This window comes from Oncorhynchus clarkii, chromosome 16, assembly GCF_045791955.1.
Source record: "Oncorhynchus clarkii lewisi isolate Uvic-CL-2024 chromosome 16, UVic_Ocla_1.0, whole genome shotgun sequence".
NCBI lineage: Eukaryota > Metazoa > Chordata > Actinopteri > Salmoniformes > Salmonidae > Oncorhynchus > Oncorhynchus clarkii.
This window is the reverse complement of record NC_092162.1, coordinates 20,712,792-20,727,877: the sequence shown is the minus strand read 5'-3', so window position 1 is coordinate 20,727,877 and position 15,086 is coordinate 20,712,792. Positions and strand designations below refer to the sequence as shown.

The following is a 15,086-nucleotide window of genomic DNA, read 5'->3' as shown; positions in this document are numbered from 1 at the left end:
TACCGTGGTACCAGTATACCGTGCAACACTATAAATGCTGTATTATTAATAGTCATAGATGTTCTCGGGGCCAGCGAGCGCCGGAGTCGGTCAGGTCAGTGGTTCTCAAACCTCTCCTCGGGGACTCCCAGACATTTCACAATTGAGTTGTTGCTTTGAACTAGTTCACCTGATTCAACTAGCCAAAGGCTTGGTGATTAGTTGACACGTTTAAACATCAGGTGTGCCAGCTCTGGAATAGATCAAATGCATGGAACGACTGGGAGTCCCCGGGGAGAGGTTCGAGCTGATGATATGCTAGCCAATGGGGCAGCCGGGGCAGTTTGGCGTGGTGATAGTGGCATTTGCTCTTAGCACTTTGTCCATTTCTCTCCCTGTTGCAGTGTTCACACATGAGCGCTTTGAGTGACAGTGGCATTTATGGGCCCCGCTCGAACGGCACCCCATGTCGAGTGTCCCCAGGGGCCCCACAGTCCCTCCATCAGCCTGGGCACAGTCTAGAGGTGGCCAACAGTGCTAGTCCCCTAGGACGGGCCGTATGAACACATCTACATGATTCTAGTTAGGACATGCTATCCTCGTTTGAATACATACTAGTTATTCTAGTTAGGTTTGGGTGGTATCCAGGTTTTCAGACGTTATACCCTTTCTGTACCATACCGGGGTACACTGTATTACCGGAAGTGCACACAAGGGGTGCTTTTTTTTAATGCACAAAACAATTTAGGCAACAGGGATCTTGATCCAGGAGGATAAACCTGGATCAGAAGTTATTCTTCATATCAGAAGGCCCAAAGCCCCAATCTTAAATGCTAACACAGAACCGTCAGTGCCCATTTGGAAATCTTTTTTTCACTTTGATCCTGACTTGTACTCTATTTGACACGCCGCTCCTGTCCTCTCCATTAACATTGACCAGAGAGAGGATGATGGGAGGTGCTAGATCAGAAGTTCCCGGCTTTTTTACATTCCGATAAGTGTCAGTCAGGTGGATGGTTCTGAGAGGATTGTATATGTTTGTGAGAGGATTCACTCCGTATTCTCCCGTAGTAGTACCAGCGGCAGCTTCGTCTGTCTGACTGGCTGGCTGGCTGGCTGTCTGTCTGGCTGGCTCCTCTCATCACATGGGCATTGTGCATGGATTTACTGCCCTCAATTCCCCGAAGAGGAAGATTTTGATTCCACTGCACTGGCTAATCTCTCTCTCCTCTCCCCCCTCTCTTTCCATCTTTTCTCCTCACCCCCTCACTTATCCAAAACTTCCCTTTTAACTTCTGCTCCCCATCTCCCACTTGTCCTCCTCTTCTCTCTTTCTGTCTTTCTTTCATACAGCCACTCTCAGTCCCCGGGCTCCATGGCGGCGGCAGTGCAAGGCAGCGAGTGGTCGTGCGGCCGCTGCACCTTCCTGAACTCGGGGGTGGCGCCGCGCTGCTCCATCTGCGAGGCGCCGCGCCAGAAACCCGACCTCAACCAGATCCTGAGGCTGAGCAGCACCGAGGAGCAGCAACGCTGGGCCTGCCCCCGCTGCACCCTCAACAACCCCCAGGGCTCCGGCGCCTGCACCGTCTGTGGCTTCGGACCCTCGTTGGGCACTCCCACGCCGACCACAACCATGGCTGCCACCACCAACGGCTTCCTGCCCCTGCCGCCGCAGCCTCCGGCGCCAGTCATGACTCCCATGGTTCTCCTGGAGCCCCGCGGGCAGCAGCCGGCCAAGGAGGAGGCGCTGAGGAGGTCGGAGAGCAACGGGGAGGTGGGGGGCCTGAGCGGAACAGGTGGACCCGAGGGGCAGCAGCACCACCACTCAGGCTGGGCGTGTCCGCGATGCACGCTTCATAATACTCCTGTTGCATTGTCGTGTTCGGCCTGCGGGGGACCAAGGAAACTGTCGCTGCCCAAGATCCCACCCGAGGCGCTGGTGGTGCCCGAGGTTCGCACGCCCGTGCTAGGGTTTCCCGTCCACGTAGCAGGGGCCTCAGCCCCTCCACTCCTCATAGACTTAACAGACGACTCGCCCCCCGCAGCCGCCCCCTGCGAACCCCAGGAGCCCCCCGACACCAACTTGCCCCCTACGCCACTCTCCTCCCCTTTCACGCCCTTTTCTTCTCTCCAGAACAACCCAGTGCCCCGCAGCAGGAGAGAGGTGCCCCCGCCAGGGCGGCCACCCAACCCTAACCTCAACGCCCCCAGCCCCACTTCGCCCTCCACGGCCTACGCGCCCCCTCCGCCCTGCCTTCCCCTCCGCCCTGCCAAGCCTAAGCAAGCCCAGCCTCAGGAGCCTTCCTTCCCCAGCAAGCGCCTCAGCATCCTGGAGGAGGAGGACAGCCCCCACCCCCATCACACCTCCCACGCCCCTGTTACATCGCCCCCCACTTGGAAGTGCCCCGGGTGCTCCTTGCCCAACCTTAGCGGCTCGTCCAAGTGCGAGGCATGTCGCTCGTCGCGGGCCGGTGCCGACCTCATCGACCTGGTGGGCTGCGAGACGGTGCGCTTCACTCCGGCCAGCCCCTCCAGTCCGGACTTCAGCACCTGGGCCTGCTCCAAATGTACACTCCGCAACCCCACCGGGGTGGCCAAGTGCTCGGCCTGCGGTTCCTCCAAGCTGCATGGCTTCCAGGAGCCTAGCTCTCGCTGCTGCCCGCACTGCGGTCTCCCCGGCCCCTGCTCCTGCTCCTCAGCCTCCTCCTCATCGTCTTCTGGACACAAGGCCCGGAAACAAGCCCGGGTCTACCCCTCGCCCTCGGCCACCAACACCTCCTCCTCTTCCTCGTCCTCCTCGTCCTCCTCTTCCTCGTGCACGCTACTGCAGGAGAAGCAGTGGGGCTGTCCGGCGTGCACGCTGCTCAACGATGTCAAGTCTAAGAACTGTGCGGCATGCCACACGGCCCAGCAGTACCTGACGCTGCGCAAGGTGGCCAAGCCACTGAAGAGGAGGGAGAGCATGCACGTGGAGGCACGGCGGCGCAACGACGAGGGCGAAGCCAAGGAACTCTGGGAGAACATCACCACCTTCTGTCGAGAGGTAAGTCACTCTGGGAACCCGGGGGGGGGGGGGGGGTTGGGAAATGGATTGTGTTTATGCTTTTCAAAAGCTAATAGTGTCTTTTTTAAAGAGCACGTGTCAAGAGAACTGACATCATACCCGAGCAACTTACATCAGTTTCCAAAGAGTTTGAAACTGACACGTCAGCATCACTTTCAGGAGAGATGAACAGTCAACGAGTTTCCCAAAGAGCATATTTCATGGTGCCATGAATAATAAATGCAGTCGGGACGTTTTATATGCGTCACACTGCAACTGTGAACTGCCAAGCGGCACAATACAGCCTTCTAATTCTCCGGCTACTTTACCATGGTTCCAGTGATTAGCAGGCAACGCCGATCTGCCTCGTTTTTTTAAAGACGCTGCCAAGAGACCCTAATAGGCTTTTGTTGTCGTAGTTTCTGTCTGCTCATTAGTTGATTTTTAATGGGGCACGGGGTGAACGTTTGTCCCTTGGTTACACCGGCAGTCCCGAACATCTCTGTTTATCCCAAATAGTCATTCTGAAACCAGGACAAATCTCCCGAGTCAGATGACGTTTTTTTTTTTCTTCACATCTCATAATGGTTTCTAATTAGTGGCTGTTTGTCTTAAAAATGCTCCGACGTGAAAGGGCTTTGTTTGTCCGTGAGTAAGTTGCTCGCAAGCCCAGAGTCTGTGTGTATCATATTTATCATTGCAATATGTGGGGCGCAAGAGGGTTATCAAGCCCATAAGGATCTCTCGATCACGTCCAGGCAGGTGTTTTTAAGTGAGCTATACACATTTAGGATCAGCTTCCCCTCCCACAATCCTAACCTTAACCATTAGTGGGGTAAATGCTAAACTGACTGGAGATCAGTGTCTACGCTAATACACCATGCCGCCCCGGGAACACTTTCTGATCTGCATAAAGTCTCTCTGGCTTTTCTTTCTCTCACACAGACACTGCCAGTCTGTTTTCAGTCACACAAGGAGATGTGAATCATAATACATGTTTTATTTAAGAGGTGATAAATTGAAACAGTGAAATGTGTTTTTTTTGCAATGGCGTCAGTCAATGCATACAAATCAACCTCAGTCAGTACAATTACATTTATATTGACATTTTTCAAAGTAAACGTAGAAATAACCATTTTAATAAACTATTGCAAGATTACAAGAGGGTAGAAAGTTCTGAAATGGCTAAGAAAAGCTTAGATTCTCTAACCATAATGACGCTGACCCCCATCAAGAAACAATGAATTTTCATTAACCAGCATAAATGTCAGTCTGGAAGAATTAATCAAGGGTTTTTCTTAATGGAGAAACCCTAATTACCCTTTGTAATTGCAAACTAATCTCCAGATTAAAACACCTAATGTAGAGTGACGTCCCTTTGCCCCACCCCTCGTGCTCATCTTTAAATACTAAAAGACCCAACGGGGCGTTTTGATTGGTCTGATTTTGATTTGCCTTTGGAGTGGTTGGTCTCGTAGCCAGCTTGATGTAACCCGTGGCAACCGCCTGTTTGGGTGAACTGTTTTGGGGGGGGGGGGGGGCCTGAAAAAATGTATTAGTCAATTAAGTAGCCAGCCACATAATGGTTGGTAGTCCGCTATTTGTTTGGCAGTGTATAAAACACACTGGGTGAGGGGACATAGGACTATCCCGAGGGAGAGGTAGAGAACTTACTTACTTTTTGACTTTTTAAAGTTTGCTTTATCTCGACAACATGGAATCTGGATTTTAAAAAGCCACCGAATTTCATCATGTTTGCCCACGCTCTTTGTCATAAGCAAGAAAATGGGGGGTACATTTAAACTGATACAGGAACGTTGTCACTCACACGTATGCATTTCATTCCATGTGGATGGTATCGTGTCATTTTTACAATGGTACAACGTTGGCTCTACCATGCATTATTTATGTCAAATGCTGCTCTGCGAGTTGCGGGTTCACCTTTGGGGAGAGTGGGTGGGAAGCCGGCTTATACAGGAAGGATGTTGGAGAGCCTCTCGTCTCCTCCTCTTGAACACCTAGACTAAATGTATCCCTTCATCTCTACTCTTTCATCCCTCACTCCCAATATCCCATCCACCGTCGTCCTCCTCTCTTCCCATTCCCCCCTTAACTCTTCCCCCTCTCCTCTATTCCCTTCTGTCCCCGGTGCTACCGTTCTCCCCTTCTCTCTTCCCCCTCTCCTCACTTCTATCCCCCTGTGCACCATACCCCCCCTCCTTTTCTCCTTTGCGGCTGTGGTGCTACCCATGTGCACGCTAAGGTGAACACGGGGCATTTTATTTTTAGAAACGGGGGAGTAGAGTAGCAGCAATTATCCGCTTCCCTAAAGCAAATGTAATCAGCGGGAGCATCGAGCGGCACAGCTTAGTTTAGGGAGGGTGGAGTCGGCTAAGCACACTCTCCCCCTGTGCAGTGAATCTATCTCCCCCAGGGTGCCTCATGACTGCCTCAGCCTCACACGAGATGCTAAAATACCTTCAAATGACGTATTTTATGAAGCCCTTTTTTACATCAGCTGTTGTCACAAAGTGCTGTACAGAAAGCCAGTCTAAAACCCCAAACAGCAAGCAATGCAGATGTAGAAGCACAGCGACTAGGAAAAACTCACTAGAAAGGCAAGAAGTTCGGAGGAAACCTAGAGGGGATCCAGGCTCCGAGGGATGGCCAGTCCTCTTTTGGCTGTGCCAGGTGGAGATTAGAAGAGTGCGTTCAGAGGTAACCAGCAGGGTCAAATAATAACCACAGTGGTTATAGAAGGTGTAGGCTCGCGCTTCCGTACCTTCAAAATCATGTCGCTGGAGAATTTTGTCTTGCAAAAACGGTTTGAATGGTCCACTGGGATTTTGATTTGTTTGTTACATTTCAACCCTCTCCCCACATGCCTGTAGAAGGTAGACTCTTCTACAGGCATGTGCATCACTGTTTTCCGTCCGGGTAGGACATATTTTGAGAGTTGTCGTGTATGTAGTCCAAAGGCTGGCAGATGGCGATATTGAGTCATTTCATTTTACCGTCCAAAGGGAATCCATGCAGCCAGCTATACATTCGTATCCCCCCGTGGGCCGGTTTGTACATAAAACGTTCTTCATTTAGGCTGCAAAAGGTGTCATTTTCCTCCTTAAAGACATGCTCCGGAACTTTGGTGACTGCTAATTATTATTTAAACCTCCCGGTTTGGGCTGGATGTGTTAATGTGTAGTTCATACGTTTACAATCTATGAGCAGAATTACAGTCTTACCTCAGTTAGCCACGAAATCCCGAGTTTTAAAGCGACCGTTTGTCTGGAAGCTGTGCGGCCCCATTTTCTGCACATTATCCCCCACGTGATCCAGCCCCCTAGCAATTTGAGTTCAACCAATGAGCTTCAGCCACTCGAGTGACAGCTAGCGAAGAGGCACATCAGAGAGCGAGGTGAGGTGCACAAATGTGACGTAGTACGCAATTTTCAGAGACCACTTTTGGATCGTGAGCGCTGCTTTCAGAACTACTGGCTACAAATGTATACAAATGGACCGCAGAATGTCTTTAACTCTATTTAATGGATGAGAAGGCGGAAGAAAACAGGGGAGAATATGTATACATTCTTTATGAAACACCATGCTAGAGTAGCTAATGCTAGTCCCGGATGTTGCGCATCGCATTGAGCCAATCAGGTTGAAGCAGTCTTTTTTATTTTGATTGACCATGGGTAAAAGAACAGACTGCTGCAACCTGATTGGCTAAACATGATACGCAACATCCATTTCCCTCCTCTTGCCGCAGCTTTAGCTCATCTCGAAATAACAGAGAAATGCTGAGAACTACAGCAAACGTTCTAAAATGTTTGTTTTTTAGTCAACAGTGCTTGTTTTATTGACTTTGGCTCCTACGGCACTAATCTGGTGAGCACCTTTGGAGCTCCGCCCAAGCAAGGCATTTGATTTGTTTGACATGTTGTGAGGCGTCACAGCTTTACACTGGGTTCCGACCCTTCTTTAGCGGATTTATGCCATGGAACTTCCCGGGTTTGCGACGAGAGCGCGAGAGAGACAAGGTAGCACGTGAAACAGGTCAGGGTTCCATAGCCGCAGGCAGAACTCGATCAGCAGCACGACCAGGTGGACTGGGGACAGGGACCACCAGGAGTCGTCAGACCACTCCGAAGAGTGCTTAGATGACCACAACATTGTAGAGGCATATCTCCTAGCCACAGTGGTGTAAAAAATAATTGGTCCAATTTACACACTTATTTGTAAATGATGTCTGAGTGTTGGACTGTGCCCCTGGCTATCTGTAGATTAAAAAAATAAAATATTAAACTAGAATATTGTGCAGTCTGGTTTGCTTGATATAAGGAATTTGAAATCGTTTATACTTTTACTTTTGATACTGAAGTATATTTTAGCAAATACGTCTACTTTTGATACTTGAGTATATTTAAAATCAAATACTTTTAGACTTTTACTCAAGTAGGGTTTTTCTGGGTTACTTTCACTTTTACTTGAGTCATTTTCTATGAAGGTATTTTTACTTTTACTCAAGTATGACAATTGCCTACATTTTCCACCACTGCCTAGCCATTATTTCATTAAGGAGTTGTCACCGACAAGTAGATCAAGAACGGAAGCTATATGAGAGTGAATTAAAGATGGTATTTAGACAGTATAAGGACAAAGACATCCATCCAGATAGACATTGTCCCTCCATAATCTATTACTTGAGGTTTTAAGTAATAGAAAAAAACGTGTCAGTACACTGTTAAGAAATAGTCCCAACCCACTGGGCACACCACGTCTTTTCAACGTGGGGAACTGGGTAATATTTGAGATACGTTGATCAATGAGATTCCCGCCTATTTTCACCCACTCAAAAAGACAGCCAAAAGTTTGTTGAATTCCCAAATGTGTTATCACTGCGCTTTCAAACATTTTCATAGCATAACACAGTTCAAAGGGGAATACAATGTCAGACATTTTTGTTTGTTTATACAATAACGTCATGCGCTATTACTGTGCTTCGTCTAATAGCACAACCAAATGACCTGGATTGCAGTTGAGATTACATTTTAAAGTACATGGTGCAAGTGATCAACGCCGTTGGAGATTCTGCATCCGGTTATTATAGCAATTATGAAGGTTTCCACAGACTTGCGACCCTGAACAAGCACGCTTTCTATGATTTAAATAGGGCATTTATTGTTACAGTAACCTCAAAATGTGGCCATGGACGTGTTGCTCATTTTAAGGTTGAATGAATAGTGCTACGCTAGCTTTCACAGGCTATTTGACTGTTTTACAAAAGTAATATTGAATTGAGTTTGGTTGACAACGAAACCAAATATCAACATTTTGAAGGAGATGTATCTTCTGCTTGGTTAGCTCCATCTGTGCCACACCGTCTGGCTTTAATACCAGTTTGTCTACAAATTAGTCATTGGTATGTTGGATTCACGTCTCCATTTCAACAACAAAAAAGTAAAAGTTAAAGAATGGGACTTAATCACATCAAACTTGAAATGCACTTTAAATACAGTTTGATTTGATTAAATCCTATTCCTTAACTTCGATTTTTAACCTGACCTGGAGATGTGAATTCAACATATGTGTTATTAACTTGTAGATACCATTTGAAACCCTAGGCCAATATGTATGGTCTATTTTTAGCTGAATCCAACATACAGTGTATGTGTTATTAACTTGTAGATACCATTTGAAACCCTAGGCCAATATGTATGGTCTATTTTTAGCTGAATCCAACATACAGTGTATGTGTTATTTAACTTGTAGATGCCATTTGAAACCCTAGGCCAATATGTATGGTCTATTTTTAGCTGAATCCAACATACAGTGTATGTGTTATTTAACTTGTAGATGCCATTTGAAACCCTAGGCCTATATGTATGGTCTATTTTTTTGTTGTTGTTGTTGAATCCTGGGTTGAATTTAAACAATAAATAGTTGTTGACTTCCTAAACAGCATAATTGCCGTTTATATGAGTGATAAAGTATGGTTCCATTACGTTTTCTCTGTTGAACCTACACTTTGGAATGACTTCAATAGCAGCAGTGATTCTAATAGTGGGGATTTTTCTACGATCATTCTCACCATCGCACATATAGTCAGTGACAAATATCAAAGCTTAGGAGGGATGGGCTTGGTTAAAACCCTGGATGGGAGACCGAAAGGATAGCTGTAGCGAGATCAACTATCCAGTATGAGGTGCTGCCCAGCCTATAGTTTCCCCCCCCCCCCCTAATAGTGGATATTACGTTGAAGATCTGACGTTGTTTCCCAGGTAGAAATTCCAACGTATTTTCTATATTTTGTCTATGTTGAAAATGTATTACCATGATGACATTATCATGTGGTTTGACATTTTACCCTCAAAACAACCATCCCCCCCATGTAGATTCCACGTCACAATATGTTGAATATGTGCCTGTCCACTGTAGCATTTCAGACCGGTTAACAACGCTGAGGCGTGCTGGCATTTTTTTCTTTCTTTTTCTGTGAAGCCCTGTCTGGTGGAAACATTGTAATTAACTCTCTTCTAGGAGCATGCAGAGCACACTAAACATATTGACGACAACGTCATATGTTCCATTCTACTTTTCATTAAATCGCCACGGCTAAATGACAGCACGATTCAAACAGTAGGCAGACAGGTGGATTTTAACTGAACGCTTGGGAGCGAATCACCACTTTCTCCTCGGACATATTTCAACCGCCACGTTTCAACGGGCTGTATTGGCAATAAACCAGTGTACAATAAACCAGTGTACAACAAACCAGTGTACAATAAACCAGTGTACAATAAACCAGTGTACAATAAACCAGTGTACAATAAACCAGTGTACAATAAACCGGTGTACAATAAACCAGTGTACAATAAACCAGTGTACAATAAACCAGTGTAAACGTTATCGGCGCTGTTTCTATGTAATGTCGGTTCAATAAGTGTGCCACTGTCATGTTGGCTCAATAGCCATTCAATAGCCATCTATTGCCACGATCAGTAGGTTGACTGTAGCATCGTGCCAGTCACTCCCTCTCCCTATTCAAATGTCCCAGTATTGATTCAGGTTTCTATAGAGACTCAGACAGCTGGAGTGCTGTGTGTTTTGTTAGCCGGACTAGCCTAGCCTTGAACTGTGACTGCGAATGTAGTAGAGTGCTCTCAGGCATTGGCATTGGCCCAGCCTTGAGAATTACCCAACTCGGTTCCATCGGAGACAGTCAGGCAGTCAGACCAGCACTGTGTTGCAATGTCGCCATCACAACAGGCCTCAAAACAGCTGGCCTTGGCGAGAATATCTGAAGGGACACTCACGCTGCGTGGGACTGTTTGTGTCTTGTCTGTCTCGCCGTGGCAGTCTGTCCTGTTTCTGCACGTGTCACGATGAGTCATCTGCTTCGTCCTCGTTTGCCTTTGATTTCCACGTGTGCTGAAAGTGGATACGCGCCACATACACTGTACATGTTTATCCCATTTCTTATACGCTGCCGTCTCCGAGGTCCTGTGTTGTCGGCGAGTGGCTTTTGGAACTCAAGTTAAAAGAGGCCTCTCTATTTGCAGGTCAGTCAACGCTGAAAGCCCTCCCAACTGCTGTGAAGCAAAGGAAAATGTTATCGGTTGCTGGCTAAACCCGACAACAAACAGGGGCGGTGTAAACCTCTGAACTGCAGAGCCACTGAGCCAGTGAGCCACCGATGGACCCCGGGGGGGGGGGCTAAGTCTTCTGGGGAATGATGGGAAACGGGGGCAGGGGCCAATGTGCCGCTGTCTGCCACGGTGTCGAGGGCAACAGAAGTGGCTTTTTGGGTAGGGTGACGAATCAATTTGTCTCCATTGACTGTGCACTGCCGGGGTGCTTCCAGTACTTTCCACTGGTTCAGGATGCAGAATCCCACCACTACCAACAGCGCACAGAGGAAATAGCATAGGCTAGTCTTTGTATGAGTTCCCTCAGGTTTGTTGAGCAGGGTTTTGACAGAGTGATAGTGTCAGGTCATTATTGTAGGTTGGTTAGCCTAAATTCAAACTGTTTTGTTAAAAAGTGATCACTTACATTTGGAATTGAAGTAGATATTCTGGACAGATTTATTTCAATTGCACATTTCAAAGAAGCACGACTTAGCTGGAAAGTGCTTCACGGGGTGCACAGGTCGGTGTGTTTTAGAAGCATCGCTGTGTGATTCAGCTTGAATTCAGTCTTCTTGATCTCGGGAATATGCGTTTTGATGCGTCTTGGCACCTTCCGTGCTGCGTGTGCATCCTAATGTTTTAACAGCAGGGAGAGGCTCCTTTAGCCACATGAATACTCACTGCCAATGTTTTTCCTGGTACACGACTCAGCGTTCTGTGGCTCCTACGGTGGCCTGCAGGCCTCCGAATTAATCACAGACGTCAGACAGAGAACATGTAGGCTAGGGACTATAGTGGTTTATAGTCCTAACCTTAGATCTCTGATCGTTGCATGTTTAGGCTACTCTGGCATGTTTAGGATATTTGACATGTGTTGTTAGTTTGCACATGCTATATTTACAGAGGGAAGAGTCGGGTATGTTGAGCCATTTGTCTTACATTCAGCATCGCTACGGTAAGGGAAATATAGTGTTCTTTCTAACACAGATGCCGACATATATGATGTCGTGGATCCCAGGAAATAATCAGTATTCATGTAAACATTACAGTTTTGAAAAGGCCGCTTGTCCAAAAAAGTGGTCTCTTGGGTTAAGTTGAGCGTAGGGACAGTGTGCGTTGAGCCGCTTTGGGGTAAGTCGGAGAGGGTGTCCCGCGAGGGTGTCACATGAGGGTGTCCCGTGAGGGTGCTGGTAGGTGAAAGCTTATTTCACGGAATGGGGGTGTGGTATATTGTACATCTTAAATGTATGCCTTCATTCAGATAACGATCTCTCAGTTCAATATCACTTACACATCCATTTCTCGACCAGTTGTCCGGGATAGGGGAGGATGTGCCAATGTTGTGGGCAACTTCTCTGCATTTGAGGCTTCTAAGCCCATGAAGCTGGTCCGTGAGATTCTTTATGAGTTTAACAAGCTCAGACTCCATGTCAACAGAAGACCTTGTGTGCCTCTGCTACTCTTTCAGAGTCTCTCACGCGGGGACATGTTTTATTTTTATTTTTTTTATTTTTTTTGGTCAGTGTACCTCTACAGTGTCATTCAGTCATTTTTTTTCATCCCTTCTCGCTGCTCTCTCTCTCTCTCTCTCGAGCACCTGTAAGGGGGCCAGACCCCTGCTTGTTTTACGTTTGTAACACGGAGCATGATGATGTCTCCTCTCTAACAATACAAATGCACATCTTGAGTTCATTCAGTTGAAGTCGGAAGTTTACATACACCTTAGCCAACTACATTTAAACTCAGTTTTTCACAATTCCTGACATTTTAATCCTAGTAAAAATGCCCCATCTTAGGTCAGTTAGGATCACCACTTTATTTTAAGAATGTGAAATGTCAGAATAATGGTAGAGAGAGTGATTTATTTCAGCTGTTATTTCTTTCATCACATTCCCAGTGGGTCAGAAGTTTACATACACTCAATTAGTATTTGGGAGCATTGCCTTTAAATTGTTTAACTTGGGTCAAACGTTTCGGGTAGCCTTCCACAAGCTTCCCACAATAGGTTGGGTGAATTTTGGCCCATTCCTCCTGACAGAGCTGGTGTAACTGAGTCAGGTTTGTAGGCCTCCTTGCTCGCACACACTTTTTCAGTTCTGCCCACAAATGTTCTATAGGATTGAGGTCAGGGCTTTGTGATGGCTACTCCAATACCTTGACTTTGTTGTCCTTAGGCCATTTTGCCACAACTTTGGAAGAATGCTTGGGATCATTGTCCATTTGGGAGACCCATTTGCGACCAAACTTTAACTTCCTGACTGATCTCTTGAGATGTTGCTTCAATATATCCACAGAATTTTCTTTCCTCGTGATGCCATGTATTTTGTGAAGTGCACCAGTCCCTCCTGCAGCAAACCACCCCCGACAACACGATGCTGCCACCCCCATGCTTCACGGTTGGGATGGTGTTCTTCGGCTTGCAAGCCTCCCCCTTTTTCCTCCAAACATAACGATGGTCATTATGGCCAAACAGTTCTAGTTTTGTTTCATCAGACCAGAGGACATTTCTCCAAAAAGTACGATCTTTGTCCCCATGTGCAGTTGCAAACTGTAGTCTGGCTTTTTTATGGCGGTTTTGGAGCAGTGGCTTCTTCCTTGCTGAGCGGCCTTTCAGGTTATGTCGAAATAGGACTAATTTTACTGTGGATATAGATCATTTGTACCTGTTTCCTCCAGCATCTTCACAAGGTCCTTTGCTGTTGTTCTGGGATTGATTTGCACTTTTGGCACCAAAGTACGTTCATCTCTAGGAGACAGAACCCGTCTCCTTCCTGAGCGGGATGACGGCTGCATGGTCCCATGGTGTTTATACATGCGTACTATTGTTTGTACAGATGAACGTGGTGCCTTCGGGCGTTTTGAAATTGCTCCCAAGGATGAACCAGACTTTGTAGAGGTCTACAATTTTTTTTCTGAGGTCTTGGCTGATTTTCTTTTGATTTTCCCATTATATCAAATATCAAGCAAAGAGACACTGAGTTTGAAGGTAGGCCTTGAAATACATCCACAGGTACACCTCCAATGGACTCAAATGATGTCATTTCGCCTATCAGAAGCTTCTAAAGCCATGACACCATTTTCTGTTTTTTTCCCAGCTGTTTAAAGGCACAGTCAACTTAGTGGATGTAAACTTCTGACCCACTGGAATTGTGACACAGTGAATTATAAGTGAAATAATCTGTCTGTAATCAATTGTTGTGTCATGCACAAAGTAGATGTCCTAACTGACTTGCCAAAACTATAGTTTGCTAACAAGACATTTTTGGAGTGGTTGAAAAACGAGAATGAATGACTCCAACCTAAGTGTATGTAAACTTCCGACTTCAACTGTATCTATAACACATTACACACAAAAAAACAGAACATGTTATAGTCATTTGTATGGGGTATGGCGGCCATTGGCTCAACTTACCCCATTGCCTTCGGCTTACCCCAAGGCAAACTTTTGGACTGTATTAGCCCAAAGGATGTACTTTCATCCTAGGTTTATAACCTCATGTTGTAGCTTATAGAGACCCCAACTTATATTAAAACAATGTTAAAACGAGCTACTTTGGTTTCGATACAAGCATCATGAAACCTATAACAATAAATTAATTTGACTTTGTGTAAATCCGTTTTTTGGAGCTAACTTGCTTATCACTTTTTCTATGTGGTTTCTTCCTACACAGACTCCATCAAATGATGACCTATTCCTAAATATTTGGTCACATGACACATTTTGTGTCTGGTTTCCTAGAAACCAAGGTGTGGCTCATTGAACCATTTCGCTCAACTAACCCCACTCTTCCCTATATTGTGGAATTTCCAAATTGCAGCCAACAATACAGTACATGTTTTATCTCCGTGTGGTGACTTAGTCTTGTTTTGACTAGTCTCGATGCCAGTATGATAATGCACTTGTTCAGCCAAGCAAATGACTCACGCTTGTACCCAGGCCACTGACTTACATCATCGGACTCTACTGATATGTGTGTGGTTTCTCAGCTGGACTGTTGTGTAACCTCCATCTCGTCTGGAGGTTAAGGGTCATGTTTTATATCTCTCCGTCATTTTAGAACGTGGTGAACTTTGTGGACGACAGCTTCCCTCCCAGCCCCCAATCCGTGGGCTTCCCCGAGGGCGACAGCGTCCAGCAGCGAATCAAAAAGTGGCTCCGCCCTCACGAGATCAACTGCAACAACTTTAAGGACCGGGGCGTCAAATGGTCTGTCTTCCGCACCCCTCGGCCCTCGGACATCCTGCAAGGCCTGCTGGGAAACTGTTGGTGAGTTGTCTTCACTGTGTGCAGCTTCGTAAGCTGTGTGTGTGGGCGTGTGGGTGCCAAACAGCGTGCTATATACGTGGCCTGCGTGTTCGGTGTGCCTGCTGTGCTTGTTAGAAACAGTGTTTTGTCTCTGCCCTCCCTGGTCTGTTTACTAAGGTGTTTCTGAATG

General features: G+C 46.6%; 1 protein-coding gene across 2 annotated transcripts in view; it reads left to right on the top strand.

The window, feature by feature from the left end:
• The window catches only part of LOC139368172 (calpain 15), a 77,241-nt gene that overhangs the window by 47,855 nt on the left and 14,300 nt on the right, over positions 1 to 15,086 (top strand). For both annotated transcript variants that reach the window (XM_071106779.1, XM_071106778.1), the window contains exons 2-3: positions 1,333 to 3,022; positions 14,709 to 14,917. In XM_071106779.1, the coding sequence (XP_070962880.1) occupies positions 1,355 to 3,022; positions 14,709 to 14,917 (1,877 nt within the window). In that variant the 5' untranslated portion in view covers positions 1,333 to 1,354. The remainder of the gene's footprint in view (positions 1 to 1,332; positions 3,023 to 14,708; positions 14,918 to 15,086) is intronic.